This window comes from Gorilla gorilla, chromosome 4 (genome assembly GCF_029281585.2).
Source record: "Gorilla gorilla gorilla isolate KB3781 chromosome 4, NHGRI_mGorGor1-v2.1_pri, whole genome shotgun sequence".
NCBI classification, from domain to species: domain Eukaryota; kingdom Metazoa; phylum Chordata; class Mammalia; order Primates; family Hominidae; genus Gorilla; species Gorilla gorilla.
Window position 1 is genome coordinate 18,877,420 of NC_073228.2, and position 15,640 is coordinate 18,893,059.

Consider the following 15,640-nt stretch of genomic DNA (forward strand, 5'->3'; position numbering starts at 1 on the left):
GTTTGTAGACTTTTCAGTGCCCCTGGCCACACCCCCAGGCATTGTGTACTGGGGTTTGTTCGCTGTCTTCTTATTTTCTCACCTTCTCCCTGCCAGGCCGGGAGAACAGATGTCTGCTTGCTGTAGACACCTTCATGCACCATCATCTCCCCTCTTGACCCTTGACAGCCTGACTTGAAGGGAATAGGAAGTGAGAAGCCCAGTTATTGAGGCTTCGTTAGCCCGCTGCCTCATTTCTACCTGCCATGTAATTTCTTTTCTTTTCTTTTTTTTTTTTTTTTGAGACAGAATCTTGCTCTGTTGCCCAGCCTGGAGTGCAGTGGCAGGATCTCAGCTCTCTGCAACCTCCACCTCCCGGGTTCAAGTGATTCTCCTGCCTCAGCCTCCAGAGTAGCTGGGATTACAGGCGTGTGCCACCACGCCCGGCTAATTTTTGTATTTTTAGTAGAGGTGGGATTTCACCACTGGTCTCAAACTCCTGACCTCAGATGATCCGCCCACCTCGGCCTCCCACAGTGCTGGGATTGCAGGTGTGAGCCACCGCGCCTGGCCTGCCATGTAATTTCTTTCAGGCCTGGAGCAACTGGTACTATGCATGACTGAAGAACATTAGATTTCAGGTGTAACTGTCCTCCCCTGTGGCCTTGAGTTGGGTGGGATGGTTGGAAAGACCTTGGGAGAAGAAGGGGCATCTGTTCCCTTTCTCTTTTAACCCATCTCCAGGTTGTTTCCTTTCCTCTTGGGATGAATATAGACAGACCCACGTCCCTGGCCCCCTGCAAACTCTTACTTCTTTCTCCTACATCTTCCTTGTATCCTACTCACAAGCCCCAGTGCCCTCACTCACTGTCATGGCCCCACAGCCTATGCCTGCCTATATCCTCCACATCTCTCCCTCCTCCCACAACCCCATCCTTACACCCCTTCTACACGCTCTACCTATAGTCCCACATACCCACACTTGCACACATACCCATATGTCCTCCCCACACCTCTGCACAACCCACACTCACCTCATATGCCCGAAATTGCATTCTTTTCTCCAACCCAGATCACCCTCAGTCCATAGCCCTGGAGCCATCCATGGGTATCTTGATGAATGCACAATCCCTGCATCATTCACCTCGGTAGCCTGAGATATTGTAGGAATGGCAAATGAATAAGTGACTTAAGATCTAGTTCAACATGTTGTGAGGGAGATCTGGAAGTGAAAACACCTTTAGGAAGTTCACAAGTCAGGCACTCTTGTGTTAGAGACCAGTACAGCAGGCCTTGATTTCAACAATAAAATCCCGACCTCCCTTGCTGTGCTGCACTGCCCCCGGGAGCTGATGGGTTGGAGACTGGAAATCAGAAAACACACAATCCAGAAACACGGTTTATCTGGAACCTAGGTATATAAGATGCCAAGATAAGTCAAATTCATAGAGTCACATTGTAGAATGGTGATTGCCAGGGGCCACAGAGGAGGGCAGAAATAAGTTATTCTTCAATGAGTACAGAGTTTCAGGGTTTTTTTTTTTTTTTTTTTTTTTTTTTTAGACAGAGTCTCGCTCTGTCACCCAGGCTGGAGTGCAGTGGCGTGATCTTGGTTCACTGCAACCTCTGCTTCCCAGGTTCAAAAGATTCTTCTGCCTCAGCCTCCCGAGTAGCTGGGATTACGTGCATACACCACCACGCTCAGCTAATTTTTTTTGTAGTTTTAGTAGAGACGGGGTTTCACTGGTAACCCCATCTGGCCAGGCTGTTTTATTTATTTATTTTTTATTTTTTTTGAGATAGAGTCTTGCCCTGTCACCCAGGCTGGGGTTCAGTGGCGTGATCTCAGCTCACTGCAACCTCCACCTCCTGGGTTCAAGTGATCGTCCCACCTCAGCCTCCCAAGTAGCTGAGACTATGGGTGTGCACCACCATGCCCAGCTAATTTTTGCATTTGTAGTGGAGATGGGGTTTCACTATGTTGCTCAGGCAGGTTTTAAGCTCCTGATCTCAAGTGATCTGCCTGCATCAGCCTCCCAGACTGCTGGGATTACAGGTGTGCACCACCATGCCCAGCTGAGTTTTAATTTTGTAAGGTGAAAAGTTCTGTACATCACATGGCTTCTTCCACTTCAAAGAATGTCCATAGAGCTCATCCATGTTATAACATGTGCCAGAATTTCTTTCGTTTTTAAGGCTGAAGACTATTCCATTGTATGTACATACCACATTTTGTTTATCCATTCATCTATGGATAGATAGCAAAAAAAATCTCTATTGAAATAGAAGATGCTTATGGAAAAATGCACATTTTATTAGGCTGATGCATTTTATTAGGTTTGCACCAACCTAATATAAGTGTGCAGCTTGATAACTGTTCCACAAATGCTCATGAAACTAGAGCCCAGATCAAGAAACAAAACAATACCAGCTCCTCACCTCACAGCCCCTTCCAATCAGGAGCCTTCAGTCTCCCTTCCAATCCCACCATCCCCAACCTTTACTCCAAGGGTCATCTCCCATGTGATCTCTAACAGCACGGATATTTTCCCTGTTTCTGTGCTTTATTTAGATGGAGTAATCATATAGTACGTACTGTTCTGCATCTGGCTGATTTTACCCTACTTGTTTTGCAGTTTCTTTAATGTCCCTGTCTGTTTGTAAGATATAACTGTAGTATGTGTGTGCGTTCCCATCGCCATTATGGTACCTGTTGTATGAGTGTATCCTAGTTAACATATCCATCCTACTGTTGGTGAGAATTTGGGTAGTTTCTAATTTTGGGCTCTTACAGATAGCACTGCCGAACATTTTTCTTCATGGATTTGTTGAATACAAGTGCATTCCGGTCATGGGATTACTCAGGAGTGGCACACATAGTGTTCACCTCTCATCGGTGCTGCCAAATAGTTTGCCAAAATGGTGGTACCCGTTTGCACCGCCGTTGTGTGAGGGTTTTTTTTTTTTTTTTTTTTTGAGACGGAGTTTTGCTCTTGTTGCCTAGGCTAGAGGGCAATGGCATGATCTTGGCTCACTGCAATGTCTGCCTCCCGAGTTCAAGGGATTCTCCTGTCTCAGCCAAGTAGCTGCGATTACAGGCATGCATTACCGTGCTTGACTAATTTTTGTATTTTTAGTAGAGATGGAGTTTCACCACGTTAGCCAGGCTGACCTCAGATTCCTGACCTCAGGTGATCCACCTGCCTTGGCCTCGCAAAGTGCTGGGATTATAGGCATGAACCCTTGCACCCAGCCTATTTTTTTGTATTTTTAGTAGAGATGGGGTTTCGTCATGTTGGCTAGGCTGGTCTTGAACTCCTGACCTCAGGTGATCTGCCTGCCTCAGCCTCCCACAGTGCTGGGATTACACATGTGAGCACTGTGCCTGGCCTGTGTGAGGGTTTTGATTGTTCCACCTGCTCCTCTGCTCCTCACCAACGCTCAGTAATTCCCAACTTGTAGACAGGCTACTTACTAAAGGTTTACAGTTGTAATTCACAGGGAAAGCTGAGTAAGAGACAACACAAGGGCCAAGGCAAGCCAAGCACCACTTGAAAGAACACTTCTGATTGGCTATGGGGTGGATGGAAAGTTAACCAAAGACTTTCCCCGTGGTTCTTGGACCATTGTATAAACTGAGGAGCTCACGAGCTTAGGAGTCGGCCAGTCTTTATTTGTGTGGCTCTTTTGGGCCTTATGGTTTCTTCTTGTCCCAGGAAACATCATCTTATTGTCTCTTGGAAACTGAAACATCTCGTTTTGATTTTCAGAGGCGGATCTTAGATGGAAGTCTTGGCTTTGCTGCAGGGGTAAGTAGCATGTAGTAGGAGAAATGGAAATTGAGGCATACTGATTCTGACATGTGTCTGCCAAGGGCTGTCTTCAGTCCCTCCCCTTGCGACCTAGATGCATCTCTGTGTTCCTCAGGCACTAACACCTCCCTCTTATCACCTGCCATATTTATTTCCTAGCTTATCAAATGCCCATTTCTCTTTAGACAGCAATCGAGGTTTATTTGACAGCTGCCTCAGGACTAGGGAAATAAGATCTTATTTGGTAAGGGCCTAGCACAGGCCTAGCCTAATACATAGTTGGCTCTAACTAAATATACTTTTTCCTCCCCTTCTCCCTTAAAATACCTTTTTTATAGGCCTTTTTTTTTTTTGAGACAGAGTCTTACCCTGTCACCCAGGCTAGAGTACAGTGGCACAGTCATGGTTCACTGCAGCTTCAACTTCTCTGGGCTCAGGTGATCCTCCCAACTCAGCCTCCCGAGTAGCTGGGACTACAGGCATGTGCCAACGTGCCTGGCTGACTTTTGAGTTTTTGCAGAGATGGGGTTGCACCATGTTGCCCAGGCTGGTCTTGAACTCCTGGGCTCAAGTGATCCACCTGCCTAGGCCTCCAAAAGTGCTGGGATTACAGGCGTGAGTTATGGAACCCAGCATATTATAGACATTGTTAAACATGTAAAAACTGTGGATAGAAGCCTGTAATGCATCCCAGACACCCATCTCCCAACTTCAATCATTATTGACATTTTGCTAATCTCAGTTCACCTGTCCTCCCCAAAACTTCTTGGGAGGTTAGAATATTTTATAAAAGCTAATCCCAGATGACATGTAATTCCACCTGTAAATTCAACACACATGTCTAACTGAATGACTTTTTAAAAATAAACATAATCACATGGCCATTATACCTACCAAATTAATAATTCCTTTTTATGATCTAACATGCAGTCCATATTCAGATTTTCTTCATCTTTTTAAAGGTGTCATCTAATATTGTTTTGTTATAATTGGGGTCCAAACAAGGTTTCTGTATTGCATTTGCTTGTTATATCTTTTAAGTCTCTTTAATTTTTTAACAGTTCATTTTTTTGTTCATGTTAGTAATTTGTTGGAGAAACTGGGTCATTTGTCTCTAGAATGTTGGCTGATTACCTCCTCATGGTGCTGCCTAACTTGTTCCTCAGTCCCCTGTATTTCCTGTAAGCTGAGAGTTAGACCTGGAGTCTTGATTAGTTCAGATTCCATTTTTCAGGCATGAAGATGTCATGGTGCTGTGTATTGCAGATGTATTACCCATATCAAAAAGCATGTAATATGTGGGTTTCCCTTTTAGTTGATCAGGGTTTGGTTTCTTTCTTCAGTTTTTATAGCCCTGCGATCTGGAAAAACTAGCCTGGAGGTGGAGTCTGCCAGAGGCCATCTGAGTCAGTAGCTGTTAGACTGGAGCCACTGTTCCGTCAAAAACACTGTCCTTTCCGAGCCATACACAGGTGCACAGAGAGTGTTGAGAAAATTAGTTTCTAGGTCCTCAGCTTCCATACGTTCTCTTCCCTATAACTGCTGTGCCTGAGAATGCTGGGGAAGCCAGCCCTACTTTCTTTCCTTCCTTGGCACAGCTTCCCTTTCCCACTTTACACAAGAAAGATGCTCTTGCCTTATGACCTTGTCTCTGGGTGGCATGGTCTTCAGGCAGACATGGAGGGCCCCTTGGAATGTTGGTGCTGGCACGGAGAAAGTGAAGGGCCTTGCTCTAATCACTGGGCATAAGTCCATTTTTTTTTTTTTTTTTGAAATAGAGTCTCCCTCTGTTGTCCAGGCTGGAGTGCAGTGGCTGGATCTTGGCTCACTGCAACCTCCGCCTCCTGAGTTCAAGCAATTCCCCTGCTGCAGGCTCCCGAGTAACTGGGATTACAGGTGTGCGCCACCATGCCTGGCTAATTGTTTTTTGTGGTTTTAGTAGAGACGGGGTTTTGCCGTGTTGGCCAGGCTGGTCTCGAACTCCTGACCTCAGGTGGTCTACCCGACTCGGCCTTCCAAAGTGCTGGGATTACAGGTGTGAGCCACCATGCCCGGCCCACAATTCCTTTAGCAGTTCTGATGTGATCCTGTCCTTTGAAGGTGGATCTAATCAAATTGTCAACAGAGAGGTCCTTGAAAGTAATTTTCCATGATGGACTACCCTGGGATTTTGGACCTGTAACTTGAAAAGAGTACAAAGAACAGAATGCCAGTATTATAACACAACATCTCTTTTTCTCCCTCATCCTCTCATTTATATGAACACATTTTCTCTTTCCTTATGTTATGAAAAAGAAAAAAACAAAACAAAAAAGAAAAAAATCAAATAAAAATAAAATTGATGAACTCTGTCTTATTCTAGTAATGACTACTTAATAACTATCCTCATATAGACGAATGAATTGAAAAAACAAAAATAAAGCCCCATTCACTAACATATACATTTCAAATAACATTTTGCTTTGTAATGTTTAATAATTATAAAATGGTTTCTTATATATTTATTCTTATGAATCTCTTTCCTATCACTAATAGTTATCATTATTAAATCCAAGAAATTGTTATTTAAGCATTTAGAGCCCTAGGCTCATAGGAAAATTTAAAAAATTAAATTAAAATGTATGTAGGTATTTATTTATTTTTGCCTTTTTTTTTTTTTTTTTTTTAGTTTCAGTAGGTTTTGGGGGGAACAGGTGATGTTTGGTTAAAAGGATAAGTTCTTTAGCGGTAATTTCTGAGATTTTGGTGCACCCATCACCCAAGCAATGTACACTGTCCCCAATATGTAGTCTTTTATCGCTCACCCCAGCCCCCTACCCTTTCCACCAGATTCCCAGAGTCCATTGTATCATTCTTATGCCTAGCTTAGCTCCCGCTTATGAGTGAAGATGTGATGTTTGGTTTTCCATTCCTGAGTTACTTCACGTAGAATAATGAATTCCATCCAGATTGCTGCGAATACCATTATTTCATTCCTTTTTATGGGTGAGTAGTAGTCCATGATATATATATGTATATATACACACACATATACGTATATATATACACATACATATATACATATATGTATGTATATATGTGTGTATATGTGTGTGTGTGTGTATATATATGTATATATATATATCACATTTTCTTTATCCACTCCTTGATTGGTGGGCATTTGGGCTGGTTCCATATTTTTGCAATTGTGAATTGTGTTGCTATAAACACGTGTGTGCAAGTATGTTTTTTGTGTAATGACTTCTGTTCCTCTGAGTAGATACCTAGTAGTGGGATTGCTGGATCCAATGGTAGATCTACTTTTAGTTCTTTAAAAGGAACTTCCACACTGTTTTCCATAGTGGTTGTGTTAGTTTACTTTCCCACTGGCAGTGTAAAAGTGTTCCCTTTTCACCACATCCACGCCAACATCTATTGTTTTCTGATTTTTTTTATTATGGCCATTCTTGCAGGAGTAAGGTGGTGTTGCATTGTGGTTTTGATTTGCATTTCCCTGATCATTAGTGATGTTGAGCCTTTTTTCTTATGTTTGTTGGCTATTTGTATATCTTCATTTGAGAATTGTCCATTCATGTCCTTAGGCCACTTGTTGATGGGATTGTTTGTTTTTTTCTTGCTGATTTGTTTGAGTTCCTTGTAGATTCTGGATATTGGTCCTTTGTCAGATGTATAGGTTGCAAAGGTTTTCTCCCACTCTGTGGGTTGCCTGTTTGCTGATTATTTCTTTTGCTGTGAAGAAGCTTTTTATTATTTATTTATTTATTTTATTATTTTTTGACATGGAGCCTCACTCTGTCACCCAGGCTGGAGTGTGGTGGTGTGGTCTCAGCTCACTGCATCCTCTGTCACCAGGGTTCAAGCGATTCTCCTGCCTCAGCCTCCCAAGTAGCTGGGACTACAGGCGCCCACCACCATGCCTGGCTATTTTTTGTATTTTCAGTAGAGACAGAGTTTCACCATGTTGGCCAGGCTGGTCTTAAACGCTGGACCTCAAATTATCTGCCTGTCTCAGCCTCCCAGAGTGCTGGGACCACAGGTGTGAGCCACTGTGCCTGACCTACAGAAGCTTTTTAGTTTAAAAGTCTTATCTATTTATCATTGTTTTTGTTGCATTTGCTTTTGGGTTCTTGGTCATGAAATCTTTGCCTAAGTCAATGTCTAGAAGGGTTTTTCCAGTGTTATCTTCTAGAATTTTTATGGTTTCAGGTCTTACATTTAAGTCTTTGATCCATCTTAAGTTGATTTTTGTATAAGGTGAGAGATGAGGATCCAGTTTTGTTCTTCTATATGTGGCTTTCCAATGATCCCAGCACCATTTGTTGAATAGGACGTCCTTTCTCCACTTTGTTTTTGTTTGCTTTGTAGAAGATCAGTTGGCTGTAAGTATTTACCTTTATTTCTGGGTTCTCTATTCTATTCCATTGGTCTACATGTCTGTTTTTATACCAGTACCATGCTGTTTTGGTGACTGTAGTCTTAAAGTATAGTTTCAAGTTGGGTAGTGTGATGCTTCCAGATTTGTTCTGTTTGCTTAGTCTTGCTTTGGCTATGTGGGCTTTTTTTTGGTTCCATATGAATTTTAGGATTATTTTTTCTACTTCTGTGAAGAATGATGGTGGTGTTTTGATGGGAATTGAGTTGAATTTGTAGATTGCTTTTGGCAGTGTGGTCATTTTTACCATATTGATTCTACCCATCTGTGTGCATGGGAGGTGTTTCCATCTGTTTGTGTCATTTATGACTTCTTTCAGCAGTCCTCGTAGAGGTCTTTCACCTCCTTGGTTAGGCGTATTCCTAAGTATTATTATTATTATTTTGCAGCTATTGTAAAAGGGGTTGAGTTTTTGCTTTGATTCTCAGCTTTATTGCTGTTGGTGTATAGCAGAGCTACTGATAAGTATACATTAATCTTGTATCCTGAAACTTTGCTGAATTTATGTATCAGTTCTGGGAGGTTTTTGGATGAGTCTTCAGGGTTTTCTAGGTATACAATCATATCGTCAGCAAACAGCGATGTTTGACTTCCTCTTTACTGATTTGGATGCCCTTTCTTTCTTTCTCTTGTCTGATTGCTGTGGCTGGGACTTCTAGTACTATGTTGAATAGAAGTGGTGAAAGTGGGTATCCTTGTCTTGTTCCATTTCTCAGGGGGAATGCTTTCAACTTTTCCCCTTTCAGTATAATGTTGGTTGTGGGTTTGTCCTGGATGACTTTTATTACCTTAAGGTATGTCCCTTCTATGCTGATTTTACTGAGGGTTTTAATCTAAAATGTATGCAGATATTTTTATGGCAGGGAAGTGTGATAAAGAAATCAATAATATGGCTGGGTGCGGTGGCTTATGCCTGTAATCCCAGCACTTTGGGAGGCCGAGGTGGGTGGATCACCTAAGGTCAGAAGTTTGAGACCAGCGTGACCAACATGGTGAAACCCCGTCTCTGCTAAAAATGCAAAGTTAGCTGGGCATGGTGTCACATGCCTCTAATCCCAGCTACTTGGGAAGCCGAGGCAGGAGAATTGCTTGAACCGGGGAGGCAGAGGTTGCAGTGAGCCAAGATTGCATGCACCCTTGCACTCCAGCCTGGGCAATAGAGTGAGACTCCATCAAAAACAAACAAAAAAAATCAATAGATTTTCTAGTATAAATATAAGTTGCTTTAGGATATATTCTGTGGTGAAATAGAATTGAAATACAAGTCAAGCAGAAAAAGCAATGATGTAAATTTTTTGGCTTTTGAAAAAGAGTTTGCTTATGGTGCATTTTTGTGTGTGTGTGTGTAAAATGTAACATGCAAACAAAAGTGCATCAAACAAAGAAACATAGGCTTGTTTATGTATTCTGTTTTTAAGTGGATAATGATGGGAATAAAATCTCTATTCTATTTAAGACCTACTGGATTCACTTAAAAATCTGATGAGATAGGCCGGGCATGGTGGCTCACACCTGCTAATCCCAGCACTTTGGGAGGCTGAGGCGAGTGGATCACCTGAGGTCAGGAGCTGAACACCAGCCTGGCCAACATGGCGAAACCCCGTCTCTACTAAAAAAAAGACAAAAACCAAAAATTAGCCAGGCATGGTGGCGGGCACCTATAATCCTAGCTACTTGGGAGGCTGAAACAGGAGAATCACTTGAACCCGGAAGGTGGAGGTTGCAGTGAGCCGAGATTGCGCCATTGCACTCCAGCCTGGGCAACAGAGTGAGACTCCGTCTCAAAATAAAAAAAACCAAAAGCAAAAAAAAAGACTAATGAAACAGTTTTATTTAAACAAACCTGTCTACCTAGCTACCTACCTACCCCCTTACTTACCTACCTACCTGTCTATCTATCTATATCTGATTTATCTATCTGCATATTTGTATGCCTAAAATGATATCTTCTGCAACTATTTAAACTGGAGACAAAAACGTTTTAAATGTCAACTTACAAATGAGTGATGGGGCACCTAGTTTTTCAAAGTTCTTTATTTTTTTTTTTTCTGAGACGGAGTCTTGCTCTGTCACCTAGGCTGGACTGCAAAGGTGTGGTCTCAGCTCACTACAACCTCCGCCTCCCGGGTTCATGCCATTCTCCTGCCTCAGCCTCCCGAGTAGCTGGGACTACAGGTGCACGCCACCACGCCCGGCTAATTTTTTATATTTTTAGTAGAGACGGGGTTTCACCATGTTAGCCAGGATGGTCTCGATCTCCTGACCTCGTGATCCACCCACCTCAGCCTCCCAAAGTGCTGGGATTACAGGCGTGAGCCACTGCGCTCTAGGTTACTCTTTTAGATCAGAAGCTATTGTAAGATTCACATAGCAAAAGACGAAAACCAAAATAAAACAAGAAAGGAAACAAACCAACAAAACCAGATAGAGCGTAAGAAGTTTTCAGGACATGAAGAATGAATTTGGGAGCATGAAAACATGAATATTTAAGATGTAATTTCCTTAAAAAAAATCACAAGGCCAGTGTTATCACGAATGAGGAGCTCAGATAGTTGTACTTCTGACTTTTAAAGTAGTCAGTAGAAAGAAAGAGACTCTAAAGATTATGTGTGTGTATTTATCAGAAAGAAATGATTTACTTTTCTAAAATTGTCCTTGAGCCAGATGCGATATCTCACGCCTATAATCCCAGCACTTTGGGAGGCGGAGGCAGGCGGATCACCTGAGCTCAGGAGTTTGAGACCAGTCTGGACAACATGGAGAAACCCTGTCTCTGTCAAAAAACAAAAGAAAACCAAAAATTAGCCAGGCATGGTGGCATGCGCCTATAATCTCAGCTAGTTGAGAGGCTAAGGCAGGAGAATTGCTCGAGCCTGGGAGGCAGAGGCTGCAGTGAGCCAAGATCGTGCCATTGCACTCCAGCCTGGGCAATAGGAGTGAAACCCACTCCCAAAACAACAATAACAAACATTGTCCTTGAATATGAGGTAGTTGCACAAAGAAACTCCTGGTGGGTCCCCAGATGCATAGGGAATGTCAGAACATCATATGGGAGACGGTTGGGCCTCAAACCCAGGGGATTTTAACAACTCAAAGTGGATTCTCATACATGTTTCCCTGAACTAGGGAAAGGCAGTATGGCCCAGGTGGCCTGGGCAGTCACAGTGGCTTGTGCTTATATCATGGAATAGATTACATTTAATAAGGCCAACTCATTGGCTGGGGCAGTAACTCTTAACCGAGGGCAATATTGCCCTCCAGGTGGCATTTAGCACGTTTGCCACGTGGGTATCTAGTGGGTAGAGGCCAGGGATGCTACTTAACATCCTGCAACACACAGGGCACGAGGCATCACAACTACAAAGGACTCTCTAGCCCCAAGTGCCAGTCATGCCAAGGCTGAGAAACCCGGGTGTAGAGAATTTGTTGTATCAGCCAGAGAGTAGAATGTGGAAAAATTCAGATGTAAAAAAAAAAAAAAAAAAAAAAAAAGTCCCCTTGCCTCTTCCCCTTACTTCTCTTAGGTCACTACTGTCAATCCTGAGTCTGTATCCTTGGAGAAATGGTATTATGCACACGTAGTGAGTGTCAGGTCAGTGAAATGTGCCATCTTGTGTGGTATGGTAAAGGCTTTGCTCCCTCAGCCCAGTTCTGAGATGCTTTGAATATATGTCTTGAAAAAGACAAAACTGGCTATAAGATAGTTGACCGGGGTCCCATTGTACCTTGCACAGATGTCTACACAGCACTGTAGCATGCTGTTACAGTTGGTTTGTATACATTTATGTATATGTTGTGCGTACATTGCAATACATCTGTAACATAATGCTGCGGTGACATATTTATACAATATATAATTGTTCACCAAAATAGGTGTTTCTGTAAGAGAGTCCAGGGACAAAGGACATGTGTATTTTAAATATGCTTAGCAAAAATATATTTCGCAAGTTGTTTTTTCTCATTAGCAGGGCCCTGGAAGTGTTAATCATTTTTTCTAAATGTCTCATTTTGGAATTTATTTGCCTATTTTTCTCCTGATTCCTTAAATTTCTCTCCAGGTCTCTGGTAATCATTGTCTTTCTCTCATCAGCACCTGTGTCTAGCCTTGACTTTTTTTTTTTTTTTTTTTTACCTGAGGCATGAACTTAATAGGAGAGTGGTTACCATTAAAAAAAGTCATTATTCCCTCTCAGGATCCTAGAGTAATATAACTTAAAGGGTGGAAAAGATTTTAGGTGATTAGAATACCTAATATTTATCGAGTCCTTACTGTGTACAAGGTGTTCTGCCAAACACTCTACCTAGATCAACTAATTTAATTTTATAAGAATGACTCTTTGAGGTATATACCAGTTACTATTATTCCTCCCCACTTTACAGGAACAGTGAGTTTAAATAAATTCAGTATCACATGGTGAGCAGATCCGGGATTTTTTTGAGATAGAGTCTCACTCTGTCACCCAGGCTAGAGTACAGTGGCGTGATGTCAGCTGACTGCAACCTCTGCCTCCCGGGCTCAAGTGATTCTCCTGCCTCAGCCTCCCTAGTAGCTGTGATTACAGGCACCCACCACCACGCCTAGCTAATGTTTGTATTTTTAGTAGAGATGGAGTTTCACCATGTTGGCCAGGCTGGTCTCAAACTCCTTACCTCAGGTGATCCACCCACCTTGGCCTCCCAAAGTGCTGAGATTATAGGCGTGAGCCACTGCGCCCGGCCTCAGATCCAGGATTTGAACCCATAGTCTGACTGTAGAATTTACACTCTTATACCACAATGCCTCTGAGCTGATGTCTGGTCCAGCTGCCTTTGTTTACAGACAAGAAACAAGTCTGGGGAGAGTAAATGTCTTATTTAGAATTGAAAATTGCTAGATAATGGCGGAGGTAGGATGAAACCCAGATAAGATGTCAGGGGCTGCCAGTATTTGGCAGAGTGACCTCGGGCAAGCTCATTGGTCTTCCTGGGCCTCAGTTGACTCTGCTGAGAAATGAGGACGTTGGAACGGATGGTTCATTAAGAGCTTCTTGTTTCTGCATGTTTAAAGGGACAAGTTGCAGCACAGGTTGGCAAACATCTTTTCGTTGTAATTGTGAAGTGTTTCAGTTGGATTTTAGTTCACCTGCTTAGGGATATGATTCAATGGTAAAATTAAGCATGCAGTTGAATATCCTTTTCATGTGAGTGAGAAGGCAGTCATTGTCCCAAAAGACATCTGGATGAATTTGGAGTGGCTGAAACATCGGGGATCACCATTTTAATTTTATTTGCTGTGGGTCTGCTGTGTCTCTTTGGCAAGTCTTGAACCAACTAGGAATCTCTATATCAGTGCATATTCTATCAAGGAAGAAGCACTTATATGGAATAATAGGATCATGAAGCTGCAGAAGAGAAAGACAGTCTTACCAATCAAGAAACTTACTTCTAGGCATGAAAAGGCAATTTAATATCTATTATTTCATCCCTTAGGGAGCTGGTTTCTTATGAAAGACATGATTTTATTAAGGAGGTTTTGGCTAAGTCTGCTTTTGTGCAGCAAGTGGTGCATAATGTTTTTTCCAAATAACTGGCTCACTGTTGGAAGTTAATGATGCTCCCCAGTGATGGCCTTTGAGTCTGGAGGAATGATAGTGACCAGCTGTTCTCCATCTCCAAAGAGAGCTGGATAGAAAGAAATGGACTTAAATTGTAGCATGGCTGGGTGCGGCGGCTCACGCCTGTGATCCCAGCACTTTGGGAAGCCGAAGTGGGTGGATCACGAGGTCAGGAGTTCGAGACCAGCCTGGCCAACATGGTGAAACCCTGTCTCTACTAAAAATACAAAAAATTAGCAGGGCGTGGTCGTGGGCGCATTTAATCCCAGCTACTCGGGAGGCTGAGGCAGGAGAATTGCTTGAACCCAGGAGGCGGAGGTTGCAGTGAGCCAAGATTGCACCACTACACTCCAGCCTGGGTGACAGAGCAAGACTCTGTCTCGGGGCAGGGGGCGGGGGGAATAATTGTAGCATGAAGTCAGGGATATTTCAGGAGGGCCCCTGGAAAGGTTTATTCTAGAGTAGATATGATTGAGGGAAAGTCCAGGGGAGGGAGCAGTCATTGAATTGGGTCTTTGGAAATCCTAGCTTTTATACTATCAACTCTATAGATCCTGGATTGAGAAATTAATAATTGCTGCTACCTTTTTTTTTTTTCCATCTTACTGCCTGAGAGGTAGGGAAGCCTGATATGTTTTCTTGGAGATTTTTTATGGAATTGGAATGTGAGGGGTCTTGGACCACACTGAGATGGGCTGGGCCACAACCAAAGCACCACAAGAACATATGCAAGGAATAGACTCATGGACTCTGAGGAGGCTCCTGCAAAGATCATTGCTGTCACTCTGAGCTATGGTTTTTCTCTTTAGGAGGCTGGGAGAAATGAAAGCCCCTGAGATGACCTCCCTGGGATGGTGACCTCCCAGGGATAAAGGAGAGAGCCAGAGAGTGCTTGGACCAAGAGCAGATCCGTCCCCAGCATCACTCAGGCCTGACTTCCTAGGCCTGACCTTGGAAGTTTTGGGACAGTTGTCTACGGTGAAGCTCCTCTCTTAAATTTGCTTTTTAAGGGTTTACGGAGTTGGGGAGCCCCAGGGCCTCCAAGGTTCTATTCTTTGCAGGTTTGCTTGTTCTGCACTGGTACGCAATAACAAGGGAGGTGCCTTTTGTCTGTCTTAGGGCTACGGCTGCCTTTTGGGTGGGCACTCAACAAAGAGGTGAGACAGTGTAACAGGGTTGGTTTGGTAGGACCTTGAGCTACCTGCCCCAGATGCCCCATTTGACAAGCCCAGTGTGGCCTGGTGCCTGAAGAGGACATGGGGGAAGGTCCCTCTCTAACCATTATTCACGGCGTGGTTGCCGGGTCCATGGCACAGGTGCTATGGGGCACCCACTGCCTTCTGACGTGTTGCTTCCTGCATAGCAATGCTACAAGAGACTGGCACTCCACACTCTCATAATTAGGGTATTGGGACCCTTAGAGTTTATGTGATGAGGAGTTGGCATTTTATTTTATTTTATTTTTGGGGTGGAGTCCCACTCCCTCACCCAGGCTGGAGTGCAGTGGCACAATCTTGGCTCACTGCAGCCTCCACCTCCTGGGTTCAAGAAATTCTTCTGCCTTGGCCTCCCAAGTAGCTGGGCTTACAGGCGCCTGCCACCACGTCCAGCTAATTTTTGTATTTTTAGTAGAGATGGAGTTTCACCATGTTGGCCAGGATGGTCTTGAACTCCTGACCACAAGTGATCCACTCACCTTGGCCTCCCAAAGTGCTGGGATTACAGGCGTGGGCCACTGCGCCCAGCCAGCATTCTATTTTTAAAGACCTCAGATGGTCAGTTTCCAACAAGAAAACCGCTGTGCATTGGCAAAGGTGAACATT

The 15,640-nt window shown here is 43.4% G+C and overlaps 1 protein-coding gene across 6 annotated transcripts in view; it reads left to right on the forward strand.

The window, feature by feature from the left end:
* Window positions 1–15,640, forward strand: part of SLC39A11 (solute carrier family 39 member 11) — a 532,470-nt gene that overhangs the window by 68,757 nt on the left and 448,073 nt on the right. For all 6 annotated transcript variants that reach the window (XM_063706128.1, XM_063706129.1, XM_063706130.1 and 3 more), the window contains one exon: window positions 3,750–3,788. In XM_063706128.1, coding sequence (XP_063562198.1) covers window positions 3,750–3,788 — 39 coding nt within the window. The remainder of the gene's footprint in view (window positions 1–3,749; window positions 3,789–15,640) is intronic.